General features: G+C 46.7%; 1 protein-coding gene and 1 pseudogene across 2 annotated transcripts in view; one reads left to right on the plus strand and one right to left on the minus strand.

Moving 5' to 3' along the window:
• The window catches only part of PODN (podocan), a 104,179-nt gene extending 77,401 nt beyond the window's left edge, over positions 1–26,778 (minus strand). The window contains exons 1-3 of one of the 2 annotated variants that reach the window (XM_088462259.1): positions 26,672–26,778; positions 4,812–5,129; positions 3,161–3,263 (exon numbers count right to left, since the gene is read on the minus strand). In XM_088462259.1, coding sequence (XP_088318385.1) covers positions 3,161–3,263; positions 4,812–5,114 — 406 coding nt within the window. In that variant the 5' untranslated portion in view covers positions 5,115–5,129; positions 26,672–26,778. The remainder of the gene's footprint in view (positions 1–3,160; positions 3,264–4,811; positions 5,130–26,671) is intronic. The other variant, XM_088462258.1, reaches the window with a different exon arrangement.
• On the plus strand, positions 13,230–17,773 carry LOC148453340 (uncharacterized; annotated as a pseudogene).
• Positions 26,779–27,420: the final 642 nt, after the last annotated feature.

Below are 27,420 nucleotides of genomic sequence, written 5' to 3' on the forward strand. Positions count from 1 at the left end.
AGCGTTAGGGGGTACAGTCAGTAATGTGCAGCGTTAGGGGGTACAGTCAGTAATGTGCAGTGTTAGGGGGTACAGTTAGTAATGTGCAGCGTTAGGGGGTGCAGTCAGTAAAGTGCAGCGTTAGGGGGTACAGACAGTAAAGTGCAGCGTTAGGGGGTACAGTCAGTAAAGTGCAGTGTTAGGGGCTACAGTCAGTAAAGTGCAGTGTTAGGGGGTGCAGTCAGTAAAGTGCAGCGTTAGGGGGTGCAGTTAGTAATGTGCAGTGTTAGGGGTGTGCAGTTAGTAATGTGCAGTGTTAGGGGGGTGCAGTTAGTAATGTGCAGCGTAAGGGGGTGCAGTCAATAAAGTGCAGCGTTAGGGGGTGCAGTCAGTAAAGTGCAGCGTTAGGGGGTGCAGTCAGTTATGTGCAGAGTTAGGGGGTGCAGTCAGTTATGTGCAGTGTTAGGGGGTACAGTCAGTTATGTGCAGTGTTAGGGGGTACAGTCAGTTATGTGCAGTGTTAGGGGGTACAGTCAGTTATGTGCAGTGTTAGGGGGTGCAGTCAGTAAAGTGCAGCGTTAGGGGGTGCAGTCAGTTATGTGCAGAGTTAGGGGGTGCAGTCAGTTATGTGCAGTGTTAGGGGGTGCAGTCAGTAAAGTGCAGTGTTAGGGGGTACAGTCAGTAAAGTGCAGTGTTAAGGGCTGCAGTTAGTAATGTGCAGAGTTAGGGGGTGCAGTCAGTTATGTGCAGTGTTAGGGGGTACAGTCAGTTATGTGCAGTGTTAGGGGGTGCAGTCAGTTATGTGCAGTGTTAGGGGGTGTAGTCAGTTATGTGCAGTGTTAGGGGGTGTAGTCAGTTATGTGCAGTGTTAGGGGGTACAGTCAGTAATGTGCAGTGTTAGGGGGTACAGTCAGTAAAGTGCAGTGTTAGGGGGTGCAGTCAGTTATGTGCAGAGTTAGGGGGTGCAGTCAGTAAAGTGCAGTGTTAGGGGGTGCAGTCAGTAAAGTGCAGTGTTAGGGGGTACAGTCAGTAAAGTGCAGTGTTAGGGGCTGCAGTTAGTAATGTGCAGAGTTAGGGGGTGCAGTCAGTTATGTGCAGTGTTAGGGGGTACAGTCAGTAATGTGCAGTGTTAGGGGGTACAGTCAGTAAAGTGCAGTGTTAGGGGGTGCAGTCAGTTATGTGCAGAGTTAGGGGGTGCAGTCAGTTATGTGCAGTGTTAGGGGGTGCAGTCAGTAAAGTGCAGTGTTAGGGGGTACAGTCAGTAAAGTGCAGTGTTAGGGGGTGCAGTCAGTAAAGTGCAGCGTTAGGGGGTGCAGTCAGTTATGTGCAGAGTTAGGGGGTGCAGTCAGTTATGTGCAGTGTTAGGGGGTGCAGTCAGTAAAGTGCAGTGTTAGGGGGTACAGTCAGTAAAGTGCAGTGTTAGGGGCTGCAGTTAGTAATGTGCAGAGTTAGGGGGTGCAGTCAGTTATGTGCAGTGTTAGGGGGTACAGTCAGTTATGTGCAGTGTTAGGGGGTGCAGTCAGTTATGTGCAGTGTTAGGGGGTGTAGTCAGTTATGTGCAGTGTTAGGGGGTGTAGTCAGTTATGTGCAGTGTTAGGGGGTACAGTCAGTAATGTGCAGTGTTAGGGGGTACAGTCAGTAAAGTGCAGTGTTAGGGGGTGCAGTCAGTTATGTGCAGAGTTAGGGGGTGCAGTCAGTAAAGTGCAGTGTTAGGGGGTGCAGTCAGTAAAGTGCAGTGTTAGGGGGTACAGTCAGTAAAGTGCAGTGTTAGGGGCTGCAGTTAGTAATGTGCAGAGTTAGGGGGTGCAGTCAGTTATGTGCAGTGTTAGGGGGTACAGTCAGTAATGTGCAGTGTTAGGGGGTACAGTCAGTAAAGTGCGGGTTTTTAGAAGTGGAGATTCTACTTACAGTAACATGTATCTAGCACCTTCTAGAAGATAAATGCTAGAATCTGATTGGTTGCTATGGGCAACATCTCCACTTCTATATACCCGCACTTTAGTAACTATCCCCCTTAGTGAGGATAAGTTGGTGCTTACACAGGGTGGGGCACTTCTCAGGTTAATGATGTTTTGTATCTAATGTACATGCTATAGTAGGTTCCTGTATCCAACATACTGTAGGTGTGTGGACACATGTATGTACTGTACATATGGAAGAGAACCTATCCTACATCTCCTTCCCAGAACACCACTAAGCATTTATCATTGTCCTAATGACCATCTGCCGCCCCGTCCCGGGCATCACTTATACTGAGATAGGATGGGAAAAGCCGCAATACCCCCAATGCCAAGACACATACTGCAGCTAATGCACAGAGAGCGCAAACAGACAGTAACAATCATATTTTGTAACTATTTACTTAGATTAAAATATATATAATAAACATGAACAAATATCAGAATAAAGGACGTAGCACACAGTTATATATATATATATATATATATATATATATATAGACATAGACCCCTGGTACCTCTATGTTGTGATTATATAGCGGTACCAGGGGTCTTTGTATATAACTGTGTGCTACGTCCTTTATTGTGATATATTCATGATTATTATATATACAGGTTGAGTCTCCCATATCCAAATAATTCAAAAAACAGATTTTTTTTTAGCATGACTAAAATAGGGACCTTTTGCTTTCTGATGGGTCAATGTACAGAAACTTTGTTTGAGCCATAAAATTATTGAAAACATTGTATATAATGACCTGCAGGCTGCGTGTATAAGGTGTATATAACACAAATGTATTATATGATTAGATTTGGGGCCCATTCACAAAATATTGCATAAATTTATGCAAATATTCCAAAATACGGAATATTCTGATATCCAAAATAGCCCTGGTCCCAAGCATTTTGTATATGGGAGACTCAACCTGTATTTTAATCTAAGTAAAATTTATATTTTTTAACAATTGCCTTTTTGCACGCTCTACTTGTTTTTGTTTTTTCCCTTGTGGTTTGTGGGGCCGGCTATCCCCTTATTAGAGGGAGCAGCATTTAATCTTTTTCCATTGCTAATGTACCCCCTGGGGCGGCCATAGCTCTGCCACATGATTCATGTATTACCCCGAATGCACCACAGATGGGTTCTGACAGCACCAGCCACAAATAAAAGCATTTATTCCCTTCTAAGATCCTGATACATTTATCTCTGGTCATTTCATAGTTACCGCTCTCACCACTTGAAGTCAGACGATTGTTCTGCAAGTTGAGGGTTTCCAGTCTGTAAAGTCTTGTCAGATCTTCTGGCGGAATCTCTTCTATCTGGTTATTCTATAAAAGTTACATAGGAGGGTGAGCACAGGAGTGGGAGAATAGTAGCACTTGGCAAGCACTAAGCATGGAAAAGCCTCAATCTGCCCAGTCCCTCACAGCTCACATCCTGGCCTACAATCATCCCAGTCCCTCACAGCCCCCATCCTGGCCTACAATCATCCCAGTCCCTCCCAACCCCCTATCCTGGCCTATAATCATCCCAGTCCCTCACAGCCCCCATCCTGGCCTACAATCATCCCAGTCTTTCACAGCCCCCATCCTGGCCTACAATCAGCCCAGTCCCTCACAGCCCCCATCCTGACCTACAATCATCCCGGTCACTTACAGCCCCCCATCCTGGCCTACAATCATCCCAGTCACTCACAGCCTCCATCCTGGCATACAATCATCCCAGTCTCTCACAGCCCCCCATCCTGGCATACAATCATCCCAGTCTCTCACAGCCCCCATCCTGACCTACAATCATCCCGGTCACTCACAGCCCCCATCCTGGCCTACAATCATCCCAGTCACTCACAGCCCCCATCCTGACCTACAATCACCCCAGTCCCTCACAACCCCTCATCCTGGCATACAATCATCCCAGTCCCTCACAGCCCCCATCCTGACCTACAATCATCCCGGTCACTCACAGCCCCCATCCTGACCTACAATCATCCCGGTCACTTACAGACCCCACCCTGGCCTACAATCATCCCTGTTCTTCCCAGCCCCCATCCTGACCTACAATCATCCCGGTCCCTCACAGCCCCCATCCTGGCATACAATCATCCCAGTCTCTCACAGCCCCCATCCTGGCCTACAATCATCCCAGTCACTCACAGCCCCCATCCTGACCTACAATCACCCCAGTCCCTCACAGCCCCTCATCCTGGCATACAATCATCCCAGTCTCTCACAGCCCCCCATCCTAGCATACAATCATCCCAGTCTCTCACAGCCCCCCATCCTGGCATACAATCATCCCAGTCTCTCACAGCCCCCCATCCTGGCATACAATCATCCCGGTCCCTCACAGCCCCCATCCTGACCTACAATCATCCCGGTCCCTCACAGCCCCCATCCTGACCTACAATCATCCCGGTCCCTCACAGCCCCCATCCTGACCTACAATCATCCCGGTCCCTCACAGCCCCCATCCTGACCTACAATCATCCCGGTCCCTCACAGCCCCCATCCTGACCTACAATCATCCCGGTCCCTCACAGCCCCCATCCTGACCTACAATCATCCCGGTCACTCACAGCCCCCATCCTGACCTACAATCATCCCGGTCACTCACAGCCCCCCATCCTGGCCTACAATCATCCCTGTTCTTCCCAGCCCCCATCTTGGCCTACAATTATCCCAGAGCCACCCAACCCATTGTAGCCTACCATCATCCCAGTTCCTCCCAGTCCCCCACATGGGCCAACAATACATCCAGTTCCCCCCAGCCCTTATATTGCATTTGTGAAAATAAAGCTATAAATGGCAAATTAAATAGTTTATACTTTGGTAAATTACAAAATATAACATAATATTCTTATATAATCTGCTTCCAACCTGTAGAGAGAGCTGGTTTGTAAATTCAGGGAGGTCCATGGGAAAGTCTCTCAGATCCACTCCAGCACAGTCCACCACCCCCTCCTGGGTGCAGGTGCAGTCCTTGGGGCACTGCAGGGCTCTTGGCGTTGGCGTGGCCTCTGTCAATATGCCATCAAAGATTTCGTCATTTTCCTCTTCTGTAGGTATTTCCAAAATATACTCATAGTCCCCCTCCTCCTCTTCCTCCTCCTCCTGGCCATGACTTCCCTGGGAGGCCACCAAGAGGAAGACGCAGAGAAAAGCCGACGTACAGGGCCCCATCTCACTGCAGGGAACCTGCCGGAATATTACGCGTCTTTTAGTGGGATTGTGTGGTGACAACATTATAAGGGTGTCTGGGTCACAGTACCGAGGAAATCCCCACATTCATGTCAATTAGCTCATTAATACTCACGTCGGTTCCAACAGAAATGATCTAATTTACATATTAATTTATTTACATTCCTGAGACACATCCTACACTTAGGTAGTGACTGATAAATGTAATAACGCTGCACTTCTGAGAGGTGTTTATCCTGCTCCCTGTAACTAAGGTAGTGACTGATAAATGTAATAACGCTGCACTTCTGAGAGGTGTTTATCCTGCTCCTCCTGTAACTAAGGTAGTGACTGATAAATGTAATAACGCTGCACTTCTGAGAGGTGTTTATCCTGCTCCCTGTAACTAAGGTAGTGACTGATAAATGTAATAACGCTGCACTTCTGAGAGACGTTTATCCTGCTCCCTGTAACTAAGGTAGTGACTGATAAATGTAATAACGCTGCACTTCTGAGAGACGTTTATCCTGCTCCCTGTAACTAAGGTAGTGACTGATAAATGTAATAACGCTGCACTTCTGAGAGGTGTTTATCCTGCTCCCCCTGTAACTAAGGTAGTGACTGATAAATGTAATAATGCTGCACTTCTGAGAGACGTTTATCCTGCTCCCTGTAACTAAGGTAGTGACTGATAAATGTAATAACGCTGCACTTCTGAGAGGTGTTTATCCTGCTCCCTGTAACTAAGGTAGTGACTGATAAATGTAATAACGCTGCACTTCTGAGAGACGTTTATCCTTCTCCCCCTGTAACTAAGGTAGTGACTGATAAATGTAATAACGCTGCACTTCTGAGAGGTGTTTATCCTGCTCCCTGTAACTAAGGTAGTGACAGATAAATGTAATAACGCTGCACTTCTGAGAGGTGTTTATCCTGCTCCCCCTGTAACTAAGGTAGTGACTGATAAATGTAATAACGCTGCACTTCTGAGAGGTGTTTATCCTGCTCCCCCTGTAACTAAGGTAGTGACTGATAAATGTAATAACGCTGCACTTCTGAGAGACGTTTATCCTTCTCCCCCTGTAACTAAGGTAGTGACTGATAAATGTAATAACGCTGCACTTCTGAGAGGTGTTTATCCTGCTCCCTGTAACTAAGGTAGTGACAGATAAATGTAATAACGCTGCACTTCTGAGAGGTGTTTATCCTGCTCCCCCTGTAACTAAGGTAGTGACTGATAAATGTAATAACGCTGCACTTCTGAGAGGTGTTTATCCTGCTCCCCCTGTAACTAAGGTAGTGACTGATAAATGTAATAATGCTGCACTTCTGAGAGACGTTTATCCTGCTCCCTGTAACTAAGGTAGTGACTGATAAATGTAATAACGCTGCACTTCTGAGAGGTGTTTATCCTGCTCCCCCTGTAACTAAGGTAGTGACTGATAAATGTAATAACGCTGCACTTCTGAGAGACGTTTATCCTGCTCCCCCTGTAACTAAGGTAGTGACTGATAAATGTAATAACGCTGCACTTCTGAGAGGTGTTTATCCTGCTCCTCCTGTAACTAAGGTAGTGACTGATAAATGTAATAACGCTGCACTTCTGAGAGGTGTTTATCCTGCTCCCTGTAACTAAGGTAGTTACAGATAAATGTAATAACGCTGCACTTCTGAGAGACGTTTATCCTGCTCCCTGTAACTAAGGTAGTGACTGATAAATGTATTAACGCTGCACTTCTGAGAGACGTTTATCCTGCTCCCCCTGTAACTAAGGTAGTGACTGATAAATGTAATAACGCTGCACTTCTGAGAGGTGTTTATCCTGCTCCCCCTGTAACTAAGGTAGTGACTGATAAATGTAATAACGCTGCACTTCTGAGAGGTGTTTATCCTGCTCCCTGTAACGAAGGTAGTGACTGATAAATGTAATAACGCTGCACTTCTGAGAGACGTTTATCCTGCTCCCTGTAACTAAGGTAGTGACTGATAAATGTAATAACGCTGCACTTCTGAGAGGTGTTTATCCTGCTCCCCCTGTAACTAAGGTAGTGACTGATAAATGTAATAACGCTGCACTTCTGAGAGACGTTTATCCTGCTCCCTGTAACTAAGGTAGTGACTGATAAATGTAATAACGCTGCACTTCTGAGAGACGTTTATCCTGCTCCCTGTAACTAAGGTAGTGACTGATAAATGTAATAACGCTGCACTTCTGAGAGACGTTTATCCTGCTCCCTGTAACTAAGGTAGTGACTGATAAATGTAATAACGCTGCACTTCTGAGAGACGTTTATCCTGCTCCCTGTAACTAAGGTAGTGACTGATAAATGTAATAACGCTGCACTTCTGAGAGACGTTTATCCTGCTCCCCCTGTAACTAAGGTAGTGACAGATAAATGTAATAACGCTGCACTTCTGAGAGGTGTTTATCCTGCTCCCCCTGTAACTAAGGTAGTGACTGATAAATGTAATAATGCTGCACTTCTGAGAGACGTTTATCCTGCTCCCTGTAACTAAGGTAGTGACTGATAAATGTAATAACGCTGCACTTCTGAGAGGTGTTTATCCTGCTCCCCCTGTAACTAAGGTAGTGACTGATAAATGTAATAACGCTGCACTTCTGAGAGGTGTTTATCCTGCTCCCTGTAACTAAGGTAGTGACTGATAAATGTAATAACGCTGCACTTCTGAGAGACGTTTATCCTTCTCCTCCTGTAACTAAGGTAGTGACTGATAAATGTAATAACGCTGCACTTCTGAGAGGTGTTTATCCTTCTCTCCCTGTAACTAAGGTAGTGACTGATAAATGTAATAACGCTGCACTTCTGAGAGACGTTTATCCTGCTCCCTGTAACTAAGGTAGTGACTGATAAATGTAATAACGCTGCACTTCTGAGAGGTGTTTATCCTGCTCCCTGTAACTAAGGTAGTGACAGATAAATGTAATAACGCTGCACTTCTGAGAGGTGTTTATCCTGCTCCCCCTGTAACTAAGGTAGTGACTGATAAATGTAATAACGCTGCACTTCTGAGAGGTGTTTATCCTTCTCCCCCTGTAACTAAGGTAGTGACTGATAAATGTAATAACGCTGCACTTCTGAGAGGTGTTTATCCTGCTCCTCCTGTAACTAAGGTAGTGACTGATAAATGTAATAACGCTGCACTTCTGAGAGGTGTTTATCCTGCTCCCTGTAACTAAGGTAGTTACAGATAAATGTAATAACGCTGCACTTCTGAGAGACGTTTATCCTGCTCCCTGTAACTAAGGTAGTGACTGATAAATGTATTATAAACGCTGCACTTCTGAGAGACGTTTATCCTGCTCCCCCTGTAACTAAGGTAGTGACTGATAAATGTAATAACGCTGCACTTCTGAGAGGTGTTTATCCTGCTCCCCCTGTAACTAAGGTAGTGACTGATAAATGTAATAACGCTGCACTTCTGAGAGACGTTTATCCTTCTCCCTGTAACTAAGGTAGTGACTGATAAATGTAATAACGCTGCACTTCTGAGAGACGTTTATCCTGCTCCCTGTAACTAAGGTAGTGACTGATAAATGTAATAACGCTGCACTTCTGAGAGGTGTTTATCCTGCTCCCCCTGTAACTAAGGTAGTGACTGATAAATGTAATAACGCTGCACTTCTGAGAGACGTTTATCCTGCTCCCTGTAACTAAGGTAGTGACTGATAAATGTAATAACGCTGCACTTCTGAGAGACGTTTATCCTGCTCCCTGTAACTAAGGTAGTGACTGATAAATGTAATAACGCTGCACTTCTGAGAGACGTTTATCCTGCTCCCTGTAACTAAGGTAGTGACTGATAAATGTAATAACGCTGCACTTCTGAGAGACGTTTATCCTGCTCCCTGTAACTAAGGTAGTGACTGATAAATGTAATAACGCTGCACTTCTGAGAGGTGTTTATCCTGCTCCCCCTGTAACTAAGGTAGTGACTGATAAATGTAATAACGCTGCACTTCTGAGAGATGTTTATCCTGCTCCCCCTGTAACTAAGGTAGTGACTGATAAATGTAATAACGCTGCACTTCTGAGAGACGTTTATCCTGCTCCCCCTGTAACTAAGGTAGTGACTGATAAATGTAATAAAGCTGCATGTGGGGGCCCATTTATTAATGATCGCATTTGCAATATGATGTGGGTGAGATATTAGCGCACATGACTGTATTGCAGGGTGCGAGCATAGTGCTTTGATGTAAGAAAATGGACCCACGGGGACAGAGGCCCGGAAAGTAGCCCGTCCTTGCCATGCGTGGATAGTGAAGTGACCGCATAACCCCATAAATTAACCAAAGCTGCACTACACAATCTAAATATTTGCAAGACTTCCCTATATTGTGCCTCTGAGTGGTGTGTATATTACTATGCCAGACTCCATGCTGTAACCAATGTAATCAGGGTGCTAGTCTGACTGGTGTGTATATTACTATGCCAGACTCCATGCTGTAACCAATGTAATCAGGGCGCTAGTCTGAGTGGTGTATATTACTATGCCAGACTCCATGCTGTAACCAATGTAATCAGGGGGCTAGTCTGAGTGGTGTGTATATTACTATGCCAGACTCCATGCTGTAACCAATGTAATCAGGGTGCTAGTCTGACTGGTGTGTGTATTACTATGCCAGTCTCCATGCTGTAACCAATGTAATCAGGGTACTAGTCTGACTGGTGTGTATATTACTATGCCAGACTCCATGCTGTAACCAATGTAATCAGGGTGCTAGTCTGAGTGGTGTGTATATTACTATGCCAGACTCCATGCTGTAACCAATGTAATAAGGGTGCTAGTCTGAGTGGTGTGTATATTACTATGCCAGACTCCACGCTGTAACCAATGTAATCAGGGTGCTAGTCTGACTGGTGTGTATATTACTATGCCAGACTCCATGCTGTAACCAATGTAATCAGGGTGCTAGTCTGACTGGTGTGTATATTACTATGCCAGACTCCATGCTGTAACCAATGTAATCAGGGCGCTAGTCTGAGTGGTGTATATTACTATGCCAGACTCCATGCTGTAACCAATGTAATCAGGGTGCTAGTCTGAGTGGTGTGTATATTACTATGCCAGACTCCATGCTGTAACCAAAGTAATCAGGGTGCTAGTCTGACTGGTGTGTGTATTACTATGCCAGACTCCATGCTGTAACCAATGTAATCAGGGTGCTAGTCTGAGTGGTGTGTATATTACTATGCCAGACTCCATGCTGTAACCAATGTAATCAGGGTGCTAGTCTGAGTGGTGTGTATATTACTATGCCAGACTCCATGCTGTAACCAATGTAATCAGGGTGCTAGTCTGACTGGTGTGTGTGTATTACTATGCCAGACTCCATGCTGTAACCAATGTAATCAGGGCGCTAGTCTGAGTGGTGTGTATATTACTATGCCAGACTCCATGCTGTAACCAATGTAATCAGGGTGCTAGTCTGACTGGTGTGTGTATTACTATGCCAAACTCCATGCTGTAACCAATGTAATCAGGGTGCTAGTCTGACTGGTGTGTGTATTACTATGCCAGACTCCATGCTGTAACCAATGTAATCAGGGTGCTAGTCTGACTGGTGTGTATTATTATGCCAGACTCCATGCTGTAACCAATGTAATCAGGGTGCTAGTCTGACTGGTGTGTATATTACTATGCCAGACTCCATGCTGTAACCAATGTAATCAGGGTGCTAGTCTGACTGGTGTGTGTATTACTATGCCAGACTCCATGCTGTAACCAATGTAATCAGGGTGCTAGTCTGAGTGGTGTGTATATTACTATGCCAGACTCCATGCTGTAACCAATGTAATCAGGGTGCTAGTCTGACTGGTGTGTATATTACTATGCCAGACTCCATGCTGTAACCAATGTAATCAGGGCGCTAGTCTGAGTGGTGTGTGTATTACTATGCCAGACTCCATGCTGTAACCAATGTAATCAGGGTGCTAGTCTGAGTGGTGTGTATATTACTATGCCAGACTCCACGCTGTAACCAATGTAATCAGGGGGCTAGTCTGAGTGGTGTGTATATTACTATGCCAGACTCCATGCTGTAACCAATGTAATCAGGGTGCTAGTCTGACTGGTGTGTATTATTATGCCAGACTCCATGCTGTAACCAATGTAATCAGGGTGCTAGTCTGACTGGTGTGTATATTACTATGCCAGACTCCATGCTGTAACCAATGTAATCAGGGTGCTAGTCTGACTGGTGTGTGTATTACTATGCCAGACTCCATGCTGTAACCAATGTAATCAGGGTGCTAGTCTGAGTGGAAAGTGTCTCAGGCTTTCCAGGTGTGTAAAGCAATGCACTGATTGGATTCATATAGGAAATGGACCTCAGACTGCACACCTAGAACATATATATACATAATTGGAGGTGCTACCTGTGGAGACAATTGATATATGCACAAAAAAAGAAGTACAGGTGCTCAACTCCAAATAGGTATGTCCTGCAAATATTTAGATGCAGTGGGTAGTCCCATAACCTTGGCCAAAATTATGCTAAAAACCTCTATTCACTGCAAAAATGTATTTATATATAATCAGTTAATTTGGAGTTAAGCACCTGTATTTCTTTTTTTTGTGCATATATCCATTGTCTCCACAGGCAGCACCTCCAATTAGATATATATGTTCAAGGTGTGCAGTCTGAGGCCCATTTCCCATGTACCAGCAATATGTCTGAACAACATCGTTCACATACATATTGCATTGGCTCTGCCGTACAGGCGATGGCAGATATATCTGTCCATTGTGAAGTGTGTACGAGTGGTCTGCCGCCCGCCCGTACACTTGCAGCAGAGGCCGCGGGGAGGAGAGCGGGACACGCCCCCTGGGCTGCAGGATTTGAACGCGATGCTCTACACAACCTGAGGCCTCATAGCGTGCGCGGAAGTTAGTAATTCCTGAGTAAGGTCAGAGCCTGTGTAAGTGTGTGTGAGGATGTGATGGTACTCCATGTTACTGATGGTTTCTCAGTCTTGTGTAGTCACTGGGTGTGATGAGGTTAGTAATTCCTGAGTAAGGTCAGAGCCTGTGTAAGTGTGTGTGAAGATGTGATGGTACTCCATGTTACTGATGGTTTCTCAGTCTTGTGTAATCACTGTGTGTGATGAGGTTAGTAATTCCTGAGTAAGGTCAGAGCCTGTGTAAGTGTGTGTGAGGCTGTGATGGTACTCCATGTTACTGATGGTTTCTCAGTCTTGTGTAGTCACTGTGTGTGATGAGGTTAGTAATTGCTGAGTAAGGTCAGAGCCTGTGTAAGTGTGTGTGAGGATGTGATGGTACTCCATGTTACTGATGGTATCTCAGTCTTGTGTAATCACTGTGTGTGATGAGGTTAGTAATTGCTGAGTAAGGTCAGAGCCTGTGTAAGTGTGTGTGAGGAAGTGATGGTACTCCATGTTACTGATGGTATCTCAGTCTTGTGTAATCACTGTGTGTGATGAGGTTAGTAATTCCTGAGTAAGGTCACTGTGAGGAGACAAGGCAAAAGGACTTCTAGGACTTGTCTGCATGTTGAAAAGTTAACCCCATGACCAATTTCTCTGTTCTGAAATTGAAGCCCTCAGTCTGCATGTCTCATACAGGAAGTTTGCCAGCAGCAGACAGCAAGGGAGTGTTCCTGTTACAAAGCCCTCCTCCTTCCTCTCTGGAAAGACTGACACCAGGGCCCACCAATGAGAGAGAGGGAAGTAGGGTGGTGCAGCAAGGGGAATTGTGGGAAGTGTGTGAGTACAGTGTGACTCTGGAGGTTGAGGTGTTGTCCCCTCTCAGTGTCTTTAGATATGTAGCAGCTCTGTGTGCCCTGCTACAGCTTCCATTGCTAGCCAGTTAGGGAGGAGATATACAGCAGCTGGAAAAGACTTTGCTGAACTCTGAGTGGATGTAATGATATAACCCTGCTTACTGTTTGCTAGATTTCTGTGTCTCCATGAATAAAGTTAATCTTGCATTCATTATAACCTGCTCCACTGTGTGATCCCTGAACCCCAGGATACCCAGGTCACCCAGTATCCTCACATTTGGTGGCAGCAGTGGGATGTCACAGTTCTTGCAGTAATTCCAGGGGAGTGAGTAGAAGCAATGCTAACACCAGAGAATATAAGCATGGAGAGTCAGTCAAGAGTTGAAACCGGTGGCCAAATTGAAAACGTTATGAGAGAGCAGTAGAAGTTTTACCGGACAGCCCGGAAACCGCACCTGCAAGGATTTTGCAGAATGAAAGGAATTGCATATAATGGGACTGAAACCCGGGAGGTTCTGGTACTGCGGTTGTTGGAGTGGGACCATGCACACCCAGAGGATCCCGACCACCTGAGTGATGACAAAGAAGGACCAACAGGGAGTGGAAGCACTTCTTCCAGTCGGTTACCTGAATCAACCACCGCTACTCCCGCCCTACTACAGAGCTGGCTGGGGGCGCTAGGTGAAAGTGCAACTACACAAGAGAGCTGGAGTGATCCAAGTGATATTAGGGGTAGAAATCCCTACTAGAAGCAGAACTGTGCTGTCACCCAGAGGGGCTGAACAAGAGAAGCGGCGCTTGGGATTTAAGAATGTTCCCACATTTTGAGAGAATGAAACCGACATTGACACTCACCTGCAGATCTTTGAGAATCTCATGGGAGTGCACGGGATAGAGCCAGCTAAATGGCCCAAGTACTTGGGGCCAAGTCTCACCGGTAGGGCACTGGAAGCCTACAGGGCTCTAAATCCCCAGGAATGTGGAGTCTACACCTGTATAAAGAAGGCATTGCTGGCTAAGTTTCAGATCACTGCAGAATCTTATCGTCTCAAATTCAGGACACTGAGCAAAAGTGGGACTGCTTCCTACCAAGAGTTTGCCAGTCAGCTACGGCAAGCTTGTGGAAAATGGCTTGAGGGTAGACAGGCCTTTACTGTGGAGCAGATAGTCAACCTAATCGTGGTAGAACAACTAATGATTAAGATGGCACCAGAGGTACGGGAGTATGTCGCAGACTGGAAGTCCAGCACACCAGAACAAAGCTGCAGAATGGGCTGATGAATATATAGCTAACCGTCCCCAATGGAGAGTCTTCAGTGCAACAGGTGGTACAAGAACCCTGTGAGTGGAGAAGCTCCCTGACAGAGAACCGCGCATCAATGATAGTAGTAAAGGAGGCCCTATCAAAAACATCTCTTATCAACCACCCAGATTCAAAGTGGCTAACCCAGAACCTCGGAAGTGTTACCACTGCAATCAACCAGGAAACTTGTTGAGGGACTGTCCACACATGCAAGGGCCATTCCCTGAGGCTAGACCGGCCCCAGTCTCTGTGGTATGTTACCCCATGGAGGATTATTGCGAGGCAGTCATCCAGTCAGATGCGGTCGAGATGATGGATGGGGTGTATATTGTAGACCTGGTTCTGGGGGAGGAGCAGGCAACTCCTCAGAATATGCAGGGGCACTTACAGCCTGTGTTGGTAGAGGACCAGTGGGTACAGGACCTACGAGATTCTGGGGCCTCCCTCACACTGATTGAACCAGACCTGATTCCCACCTCCTGGGTGATTCCTGGACAGTGTGTACGAATTGCCACCGCCGGGGGACAACAGACCAATATCCCCATCGCCAAGATACATTTCGACTGGGGAGCCGATCAAGGAATCATGGAGGTCTGAGTACTCAAGGGGCTACAGCCAAGGTCATCCTCGGGAATGATGACACGCTTCGTTCAAGTGGTGACCCGGAGCCAAACCCAAAGAGCAGTGACCCAGGTGACAGATTCAGAACAGAACCAACCTACCCCGGCCACAATGGTGAGTGATTCCAGTCCCTTGTCCAGTACTTCAGAGATAGACTTGGGGGAGGTGGACCGGAGCGAGTTTCGACAGGCCCAATGGACAGACCCTTCCCTAAGTAAATTAAGGAGCGTAGCCAACCTGGAATTGGAAACAGCCGATGGGAGCAAGATAGTTTGGGAAGAGGAATTGCTGTACCGAGTGGTCGTTCCTAAGTCTGGACAGGAAACCGTCATGCCCACTAAACAGTTGGTGGTACCTACACCATACAGAGCACAATTACTTGCCCTTGCTCATGACATTCCAGTGGCTGGGCATTTTAGCACGCGTAAAACACTGGCCCGGCTGTTGCAGAATTTCTTCTGGCCACGGATCTCTAGAGACGTTAAGCAGTATCGAGACACCTGCAATACCTGCCAGAGACTGGGGAAGCCCCAGTGAAAAGCTCGTCTGCACCCATTACCTATTATAGAGGATCCCTTTGCCCGTGTTGCCATAGACCTAGTCGAACCATTAGCTATTCCCAGTCATACGGGAAAAAAGTACGTTCTAATGCTGGTGGACATTGCTACACGCTATCCTGAGGCTGTGGCCCTATCATCTATTGACACAGAACATGTTGCGCAAACATTGACGGACATATTCAGTCGGCATGGATACCCACAGGAAGTCGTCACAGATCAAGGACCCCAATTCCAAGGTGAACTAATGCAAACCCTGTGGGAAAAGTGGGGGGTTTGACCTCTTTGGACCACTTCTTATCATCCACAGACGAACGGACTCTGTGAACATCTCAATGGAACGCTAAAAAGACTTCTACAAGCTTACGTGCAGTCCAAAGGGAGGGACTGGGAGAGAGCCCTGCAACAGCTTCTATTTGCTTATTGGGAAGTCCCACAGGCGTCTACTGGATATTCCCCATTTTAACTTTTGTATGGCCGGAAAGTGCGGGGGCCTCTAGACCTGGTCAAAGAGAGCTGAGGGAGAACTTTCCAAGAACACCAGCAGCCCATTTTACAATATGTAGAGAATATGCGGAACCGCATGAGAAGATTGCTACAGTTAACCCAAGAGCATCTCAGGGAATCACAAGAGAGACAAAAGGAATGGTTTGACGCCCACGCTCAAGACCGAGAGTTGCATCCAGGGAAAAAGTAATGGTGCTTATCCCAGTGCGAAGAAACAAACTGCAGGCCACGTGGGAAGGACCGTATACCATGATAAGGCGCACCGGACCGGTCAATTACGTGATTGCCCTGGATAAGGGAGGGAAGTACCTACGCACCTTCCATATAAATTGAATTAAGGCCTATCGTAATCGTCAAGTAGTAACAATGGCGGTATGTTGTCCTCCGATGGAGACACCAGAAACTGATCCATTGCTTGACCTTTTGGGAGCTGCTAAAGAGAAGAAAGGAGTGGAATCAGTCCAAGTGGGACAATAGTTGAATGCAGCCCAGCAGCAGGAGATGTGGAGGATCTTAGAGGCTGAACAGGCCCAATTTTCTTGTCTACCTGGTCGGACTCATCTGACCGCCCACCATGTGGACACTGGGAGTGCTAGGCCCATCCGACAAGTCGCTTACCGGATGACTCCGGGTGTTATGAGGCAGGGAAAGGCTGAGATCGAGGAGATGCTAGCTTTGGGGGGTCATAGTGCCATCTAAAATCCCATGGGCTGCTGGGGTTGTGTTGGTTCCCAAGAAAGATGGAACCACACGGTTTTGTGTGGACTACCGCAAATTGAATGAAGTCACCACCACTGACTCTTACCCTATGCCCCGTGTTGATGAGCTACTGTATGGGATTGGAGGTGCTGAGTTTGTCTCAACACTGGACTTGAGCAAAGGCTACTGGCAAATCCCACTTACCAAAGAGGCACAGGAGCGTTCTGCCTTCATCACACCGGAAGGACTCTTTGAGTGGACTACCATGCCTTTAGGGATGAAGAACGCCCCTGCCACATTCCAGTGAATGGTTAATGACCTCCTGGAGGGGTGTCAAGACTTTTCCCAAGCCTACCTAGACGACATTGCCATCTTCAGCCATACTTGGGAGGAGCATTTAATTCAGGTGACACAAGTGCTCAAGAGGATTAGACAGGCTGGACTCACCATACGCCCAGATAAGTGTCAGATGGGGATGGCTGAGGTTCAGTACCTAGGTCATCGGGTTGGAGGAGGTGCTATCAGACCTGCTCCGGCAAAGGTGGAGGCTATTGCCAATTGTCCCCAACCTGTCAACCAGGCCAGGTAGCGGATATAGATATAGAAACAAGTGCGGGCGTTCCTTGGAGTTGCTGGCTATTCCAGGAAATTTATACCACATTACAGCACCATGGCCAAGGCTCTGACGGACTTGACCAAAAAGAGATATGCTTGAAATATTGAATGGAGTGTGAGCAAGCTTTCAACACCTTGAAAGACTTGCTGACTCAAGCCCCAGTGTTGGCTGCCCCTGACTACAACAGAAAGTTTATTGTGCAGACTGACTCATCAGGTTGTGGACTTGGGGCAGTGTTGAGTCAAGTGGGAGAAGACGGTAGGGAACATCCAATTGTGTATCTATCCCATAAACTAGCTGACAAAGAGCCTTAAAGAAGCTACAACCATATCTTTTTGGGAATAATTTACTGTTGTCACTGACCATAACCTGTTGTATTGGCTAAATAGAACCTCAGGGGAAAATGGGCGGTTGTTGAGGTGGAGTCTGGCGTTACAAAGTTTCAACTTTTCCATTTCTCACAAAAAGGGATGAGAACATCACAATGCTGATGGGCTATCCAGATGTGAGGAAACAAATATCAAGCTTCGCAGACCCTCGGGCCGAGTCGACAGTCAGGACTCCAACATTGGGACCATGTCTATCTCCTCGATTTAAGAAGGGGGAGGTATGTGAGGAGGCAAGGGAAAAGGACTTCTAGGACTTGCGTGCATGTTGAAAAGAGTTAACCCCATGACCCATTTCTGTGTTCTTAAATTGAAGCCCTCAGTCTGCATGTCTCATACAGGAAGTTTGCCAGCAGCAGACAGCAAGGGAGTGTTCCTGTTACTAAGCCCTCCTCCTTCCTCTCTGGAAAGACTGACACCAGTACCCACCAATGAGAGAGAGAGGGAAGCAGGGTGGTGCAGCAAGGGGAATTGTGGGATAGTGTGTGAGTACAGTGTGACTCTGGAGGTTGGGATGTTGTCCCCTCTCAGTGTCTTTAGATATATAGCAGCTCTGTGTGCCCTGTTACAGCTTCCATTGCTGGCCAGGTAGGGAGGAGATATACAGCAGCTCTGTGTGCCCTGTTACAGCTGTCATTGCTGGCCAGGTAGGGAGGAGATATATAGCAGCTCTGTGTGCCCTGCTACAGCTGCCATTGCTGGCCAGGTAGGGAGGAGATATAGAGCAACTGGAAAAGACTTTGCTGAACTCTGAGTGGACTGTAATGATATAACCCTGCTTACTGTTTGCTAGATTTCTGTGTCTCCATGAATAAAGTTCATCATTCCTTCATTATAACCTGCTCCACTGTGTGATCCCTGAACCCCAGGATACCCAGGTCACCCGGTATCCTCACAGTCAGAGCCTGTGTGTGAGTCTGCGATGTTACCGATGGTTTCTCAGTCTTCCTATACATTATGGATGAGTGTAAGGTGAAGTGGGCGTCCTTATGTAGTGTAGCAGCGGCATAGCGATAGCAATGAATTAGCATACTATCGCAGTCAGCACCGCTGCCTCACACAATTGGAGTCATGGAATAAATTCTAACCATGGCCCCATCTGTGTGGAGTTTGTTTGTCCCCTCGCCATGTGTGCGCTTTCTCCCACACTCCAGAACATACTGGTTGGTTAATTGGCTTCTGACAAAAAAAATTGTCCTAATGTGTCCATCCCGAGTAAGTAACATAGAGCCTCACGAAAATCGGATGCCACTCCATGTCCCGCCGGAAAGGCAGGCAAGCCTCCTGATCCCTGGCGACCCATCCGCCCCCCCTTTACCCTGCAGTTACAGTATAAATCCCGGCAGCGTGGGGTGGCGGTGACACTATTTGCGCTGAATCGCGTCACCGTGGTCCTGCCCCCTGCTTCAGTGCCATTAATATTGGCATTGTGAAGAGGGGTGGGGCCACAATGATGAAATCGCGATGTCACGCCCATGCTCCGTCCCCAATGATGCATCATTGCCGACATGACCCCCCCGCCCACGGAAGCCTGACCGCTAATAGTCGGCAAGTATGACAGAGTCTAAGCTCCAGTGCGGCAGGGACTGACGCGACTGGCTATAAAGCGCTGCGGAATACGTGCGCATTATATACATGGTTATTAATACTTAAATAAATGTTGTGCCTTTAAATAAGCAAAGGGTCAGCAGATGTCGCAGAGGCAGTCTGTCCTCACGTCTGTATCTGCGCTGTGACCGGGGCCGACGCTGAACGTTCCCTGCTGTTTTGCTAATCACCATCCAGGGTTCTTGGCAGAAGTTCATGTAACAGAGGAAAAAGGAAAAGAGACACTGGCCAAAGCCGCTGACAGTACTGCTCATGTCTCTGTGTATGACGGCTGAGTGTGCGAGCAGCGCTGGTGGTTTCCACGTCAGGATGGGGCCTCTCACTGACATGGGGAACATAGAAAGCCATTGGCATCTGCGTCCCTGCGCTGTATCCACAAGGACAGGCTGGGAAACAACAGACACGTTACTGAGGCCTGTAAGGAAGTGGCCAGCGGTGTCCCAGCATGACGTCAGCAATCAGAGAGGGACCCAGGGGGCTATTAGACGTACAGAGTGTTTAATACTGAACAAACAAGACACGTCAACAGGAAACCGAAACATCAGCTGACCCGGTCCCTGCGCACGATGAGTCTATCTCCCAGCCTGACTGCTGCTACAATACAAGGGAGAGCACAAGTATGCCCGCGCATAAGGAGGGCATACTTACCTATCCCCCCGGAATATCTGCGAGACTCCACAATCTCATGGAGCTCTCTCTTAGTTTTATGACACCTCTCAGAAGCAGCAGTACTGTCCACTTCACTGCCGCACTCATAGGGGTTCCTTTCACAATCTCCCTGAAATGCTTTTCCAAAAGTAGGCAAGTATGGATTACACCCCATACCATGGGCATGATTCTATTCTACGCGATGTGAATAGCGCCGGGAATCAGCTCCCGGAGCTACTCAATACACCGCGCAGCTAACCCAGACTAAGGATTTCTTCTCTCATCCCTCCAGAGATGCGAGCAGAAATCTGACAAAAGTCCCGACGAGAGGCTGTTTTCTGCCCTTCGCGCCTGGAAAACAGCATAGGTCGGGGAATGCCCGTTCTCATGCCTGAAAACCCTGTTTAAGGTGCGAGAACGAGCCTTCCCCGACCTAACATCGCTATTGCATCGCGGTCAATTGAATCGAGCCCCATGAGTTCTATTACCATTCGGCCAGAACGCAGCATGCCGAATAAGAGAGTTATTAGCCCATGGAAGTAACAGACCAGGGACAGCAGGAAGGAGGAGAAAGCTGTGATACAGGCAGCGATCACATTGTAGTTGAGGATCCTACTGGTTTTAATCAGCCATCATTGGAAAACTTCGGTGACTCAGATGACTTCTGTCCTCCAACTGCCATGCTGAGCAGGGAGCGGGCGCATGGGGCTGAGCAGGGAGGGGGCGCATGGGGCTGAGCAGGGAGGGGGCGCATGGGGCTGAGCAGGGAGCGGGCGCATGGGGCTGAGCAGGGAGCGGGCGCATGGGGCTGAGCAGGAAGCGGGCGCATGGGGCTGAGCATAGAGCGGGCGCATGGGGCTGAGCAGGAAGAGGGCACATGGGGCTGAGCATAGGATTGGCTGGGAGAATGCATCCAGCTTCTTATCTCTCCCATCTAAGTGATGTAGAAGCAGATTAGCGATGTCAGGAATGACGATTGGGGGTAACTGGTGATTAGTGTCTGGTATCCTGCTGGGTAATGTTGTTCTCCTATAGTGTGGGTACTCCTGGCACCCCCCATACAGCACCGCTAGGACTGCAGACAATTTCCATCTGTGGCAGCTGTACAATCCGTAGTAAATATACCGGAGGTGTTTCGTCCCTCGCCTCTCCATTCCTCACTCCTGTCACTATGAGGTATTCTCTTCCTCGTGCCTCTTACAGATGGATCCTGATGCCGCTGCAAAAAGAGGCTCAGCGGGTCCATGAATGTGAGCTCATAGGATAATGATAATAATGTGTATATAGGGCTCCGCAGCCCCTCACACAGCACATAAATGAGCAAACCCAAAACAGCGACTTACAGTACAATACAGGACAAGGACATATCTATATACATTGCTGCAATAGTGATCATAACACATAAATAAGCAGCAGGGCTTCAGCTACCAAGTGTTAGGTGCCCTTGTGGGGAGTGTGCAGGAGATGATCGTATGAGTGAGGGAAGGAGAAGCACATGAGGGACGAGGGCCCTGCTCGTTAGAGCTTACATTCTAAAGGGGAGGGGCAGACAGCCAGGGGTGACACAGATGGGGACGGGCAGACAGACAGGGGTGACACAGAAGGGGAGGGGCAGACAGCCAGGGGTGACACAGAAGGAGAGGGGCAGACAGCCAGGGGTGACACAGATGGGGACGGGCAGACAGCCAGGGGTGACACAGATGGGGACTGCAGACAGCCAGGGGTGACACAGATGGGGAGGGGCAGACAGCCAGGGGTGACATAGATGGGGTAGACAGGAAGGAGCATGGAGCAGGGGGTTAGGATGAGAGAGTCTGATAGGGAGAGAGTTCCAGAGGTGAGGAGCAGCACGGGCACAATCTTGGAGGCGGCAGTGGGAGGAAGTAATCAGTTGGCAGGAGAGGTGGCGTTTGTTGGGCAAAGCGGGTGGGAGTGTGAAGGGAGATGAGGTCAGAGATGTTAGTGGGAGAGGATTGGGTGATTAGACACCAATGTTAGAAGAAGCTTAGGTACAAGGTTCTGCAGGTTATCTCACATTGGACACACTGGATGCGATCTGCTCGTCAAACTCATCTGTATTAGTTCAATGATCTCACTTCTCTGAATATGTCCAATCACCAAATCTTAGTACATTGACGGGAGACCCCTTGGGAACGCAGCACTGATCCGGGGCACAAAATTCTACTTATTATCTCAGGACGTTCACAGAGCTCAAATTTATTCCACCCACTAACATGCGTTAGCTACATCTGTACAGTGATATACTGCGGCTGTAGGCTAATTATCATAGTAAGATCACGGCAACGGGTATGCTAATTAGCATCCATTAGGGGTCAGGTGCTCCCTGGGAGTAGCATGTTACACACACATATTATATATACACACACACACTTTGTATATATATATATATACACACACACACTTTGTATATATATATATATATATACTAGGGATGTGCAGGCTCGGATAGGTTCGAGTTTGCACGTGGAGTTCGGATTTTTCCCTCCAAAAAAACGGAACTCAGAACGAGGCAAAACGTCATCTTACATGGACGAACATCATCATTCCTGGACAAAAGACCAGGAATGATGATGTTCGTCCATGTAAGATGACGTTTTGCCTCGTTCTGAGTTCCGTTTTTTTGGAGGGAAAAATCCGAACTCCACGTGCAAACTCGAACCTATCCGAGCCTGCACATCCCTAATATATACACACACACAGACATTTTTAAATGGCAAATTATGCACTTGCATGCATCTGATATATATACACAATATGATATCAGTCATTTACTTAGCTAATCTCCTACAATTCATTATCTCCTTTACAAAATCTCTCTGGTTGTCAAACAAAAATGGCTGCTAGACACAAACACAGAGACAGGATATCATGATGGTAGAGGGGGAGAAGAAGGATGCCACAGTGCACAGAGAAGACAAAACACACATTTTTCATTTATCATTATTTGCTGCATATACCCCACAAACAGATGACCACAAATATTTAGTATCCCCCAGCTGTATTATGGAGGGGCTTCAGCACATACTGTATCTCCGATATCTGCTGTGGTCCCTTCATTTCTGCATCCAGGCCGCTGCAGTCTCCACAGGGAGAGCACACAGTGCCGAAACGCTGGCTGGAAGGTCTGGTGTCAATAACGGAGCGCCCGATCTCCTGCTCCGTCCTTACGCGGGGAGGATAAAGTAGTGTAGGAGCAGAGGTTGGCTTCAAGTGCCAATAGGTGCTGTGTGCATGGTCCTCAAACAGCCCCAACGCGTTTCTTCCCCATTGGGAGCTCCATTAGCAACATTTTCTCTCATTGCTACATTTCTATGGAACATTGTGTCTGTATTTTTTAAATGGAGCTACCGACAGTGTTTCCAGCTCACCTACACTGTGGATTTGTTTATTCAAATTGACATTTAATATTGGAATAAGATCTTATTGCAATTATTAGGATTATGCTCATCTCTATGTGTTGTCTGTTTATATGTTTTTTAGGACCACAAGTGTCAGATTATTATGTAATGTCAAATGAATATGGTTTATTTTGTCACATCTATGGGCACATTTTTTATTATCTATGTTTTTACCTCACCAGCGCCGTCTATTTTTTAGTTGATGGTTTTCTTCTGGCTTGTTACCACGTTAGACGGCTGCGTGAGGTTAACTAACCCTATTTTGACTCTGTTCAGCGCCGGTGGCCATTATTTGTTAAATACTTGATCAGTTTTGTGTCTGTTTGCAGAAATTTGTGGCTCCTTATAAATAAATGCCACTAATAATGATCAGAGACGGTCACAGTCATTATATTAAATACCGGATTTCTTTTTATGCATTTGCAGCTGTTTTATAAAAACATAACAAAGTCCCAAAAAGGCTGAAACAATAATTTCTTTTATATTTCAAATAAATCCTCTGTGTGTAACTGGTCCGGACGGTGCCGGTCTTTTGTTTTACGTGTATGTGCAATATTCCCATAAATACATTTATTCATGCATGCTATTAGGGGTTCTCAACTCCACTCCCTGAGTACCGCCAACAGGTCAGGATTTAAGGATTTCATTCATTATGCCCAGGTGAGTTACAGTATGTTGCTGGGTCAGAATTACCCCTCAGAACATGAGCTGCTGGGGGACGTGAGCACTGGGGTGAGGACCACCGATATAAAATACATATCATTTGCTTTCAAGGTGTAATCAATATATAGAAAATAGTGGAAATTGCGAGGACAGCATTGTGCTCCGAGGGCTGATTGGCACCTTCCAGTTTATGTCTCTTATTTCTGACACTTCATATGCAATAAAATAGTATATAAGAATCTACCACAAACCAGTAACTTGTGCCAACATGATGGTATAACGGGTGACGTAGGGGTAACTCTTACTGTCACCCCTATATCACACCATGTCACCCGTTATACCATGTCACACCATGTCACTGTCACCCATTATACCATGTCACCCATTACACCTATGTCACCGCTATATCACACCATGTCACCCATTACATCCATGTCACCCCAATATCACACCGTCACCCTTATATCACCCCTACGTCACACTAGGTCACCCGTTATACCATGTCACCCATTACACCTATGTCACACCATGTCACCACTATGTCACCCCTGTTACACCATATCACAACTATATCACCCCTATATTACACCATGTCACCCATTACACCTATGTCACCCCTATGTTACACCATGTCACCCCTATGTCACCCATTACACTTTGTCACCCATTACACCCCTATGTCACACGTCACCCCTATATCACACCTATGTTACACCATGTCACCCCTATGTCACCCATTACACCATGTCACCCCTATATCACACCATATCACCCATCACACCCCTATATCACACCTATATTACACCATGTCACCCCTGTTACACCATATCACAACTATATCACCCCTATATTACACCATGTCACCCATTACCCCTATGTCACCCATTACACCATGTCACCCCTATGTTACACCATATCACCACTATATCACCCCTATATTACACCATGTCACCCATTACACCTATGTCACCCCTATGTTACACCATGTCACCCCTATGTCACCCATTACACTTTGTCACCCATTACACCCCTATGTCACACGGCACCCCTATATCACACCTATGTTACACCATGTCACCCATTACACCATGTCACCCCTATATCACACCATATCACCCATCACACCCCTATGTCACCCCTATATCACACCTATATTACACCATGTCACCCCTGTTACACCATATCACAACTATATCACCCCTATATTACACCATGTCACCAATTACACCTATGTCACCCCTGTTACACCATGTCACCCCTATATTATACCATGTCACCCATTACACCTATGTCACCCCTATGTTACACCATGTCACCACTATGTCACCCCTGTTACACCATGTCACCCCTATATCACCCCTATATTATACCATGTCACCCATTACACCTATGTCACCCATTACACCATGTCACCCCTATGTTACACCATATCACCACTATATCACCCCTATATTACACCATGTCACCAATTACACCTATGTCACCCCTGTTACACCATGTCACCCCTATATTATACCATGTCACCCATTACACCTATGTCACCCATTACACCATGTCACCCCTATGTTACACCATATCACCACTATATCACCCCTATATTACACCATGTCACCAATTACACCTATGTCACCCCTGTTACACCATGTCACCCCTATATTATACCATGTCACCCATTACACCTATGTCACCCCTATGTTACACCATGTCACCACTATGTCACCCCTGTTACACCATGTCACCCCTATATCACCCCTATATTATACCATGTCACCCATTACACCTATGTCACCCATTACACCATGTCACCCCTATGTTACACCATATCACCACTATATCACCCCTATATTACACCATGTCACCAATTACACCTATGTCACCCCTGTTACACCATGTCACCCCTATATTATACCATGTCACCCATTACACCTATGTCACCCCTATGTTACACCATGTCACCACTATATCACCCCTATATTATACCATGTCACCCATTACACCTATGTCACCCCTATGTTACACCATGTCACCACTATATCACCCCTATATTACACCATCCTGTGCACAACTGCAGTAATCAAAGCCTAAGTCAATGTGCAGATTATATATGAATATATTCTATGTATTATAGCATTGCATATTATCTAACGCCTTTGCCACTCATCAGAAGAGTATTTTACGCCTCACGTGGTAACAGCCCTGCTCCTAAATCATTCCTACATCTGACCAGACAAAGGTTGGGGGATAGTAATTCCCCTATTAGGATTTATAAAGCACCTTTATGTCACTCTGTAACAATGTTATTCCTGTGCCAACAACAAGAACATTTTCTCCCGCTGTAGTACTGGGGTATGTAGGTCCTACTCTATAATTCACAAGCAGGGGAATAGCTTTATACAGAGTTCTATCTTTGCTCCTATAGTGAGGTGTCCTCCCTAATAACACACCTGTGACTGAGTCTAATACATCCTCTACACAGGTTCTCAAACTCGGTCCTCAGTTCCCAAACAGTGCATGTTTTCCAGGTCTCCTCAAAGAATCACAAGTGAAATAATTAGCTCCACCAGTGGAACGTTTACTCACTGACACATTTTAATGAAAACACCTGTACACCTGCCAGGAGACCTGGAACACATGAACCTGAGGACCAAGAACCTCTGTTCTTTACATTCTCCCCATAGTCTCCTTATAGCACACAATTATCTGGCGTCTCTGCCCCTCTAACTCTCCTCACTTTCTCTTATAAACCCCCTCCCCCCATTGCGCTCCCTCACCTTAGAGACAGAGAAGGAGCTGACAGTCGCTTCATGCCATGTCCAGGATCCCTGTAATCACAGCCTCCCAGTAAGCAGGATCCAGCCCAGATGTAGGACGGGGATGTCCCTGCCTTCCCTGGCAGATGTGAGGGGTTATGGAAATATCAGGAAGCCCGGAAGGGAGGAGGGGGGCAGGATTGCTGCTAGACCCACTCTTAGCTGATTTACACTTCATGCGCTGCTGGGATTTGGGCCATCTGTAGCCTATTGGGGACAATGCTGTAGGTCAGCGGTTCCCAATCTTTCTTCAATCACATCGCCCGAGAGTTTCAGCATTATTTTTACTGCACCCCTAGGCTAAGAGCTTGTTATTGAGAAATTCAAAGGAAACATATTAAATGAAGTAAGGTGTGCTTACATGTCAGCCCTGGGGTCCGCTGTGTGGTGGTGCACAGGGCTTTACTTATGTACGACCAGCACCCCTACATGTGCCCCATACCACCCAGTATGAGAACCACTGCATTAGATGAATCCTACAGCCTGAGTTGCACCTGTATGTGCACTATACTACACGTCATGGGGTAACAAGTACACCTGATCAATCTGTATGTACGCTATACTACGTGTCATGTGTACACTATACTACGTGTCATGTGTACACTATACTATGTGTCATGTGTACACTATACTACGTGTCATGTGTACACTATACTACATGTCATGGGGTAACAAGTACACCAGATCAATCTGTATGTACGCTATACTAC

The sequence above is a fragment of the Taudactylus pleione genome, unplaced genomic scaffold (assembly GCF_031769625.1).
Source record: "Taudactylus pleione unplaced genomic scaffold, aTauple2 ptg001175l, whole genome shotgun sequence".
NCBI classification, from domain to species: Eukaryota; Metazoa; Chordata; class Amphibia; order Anura; family Myobatrachidae; genus Taudactylus; species Taudactylus pleione.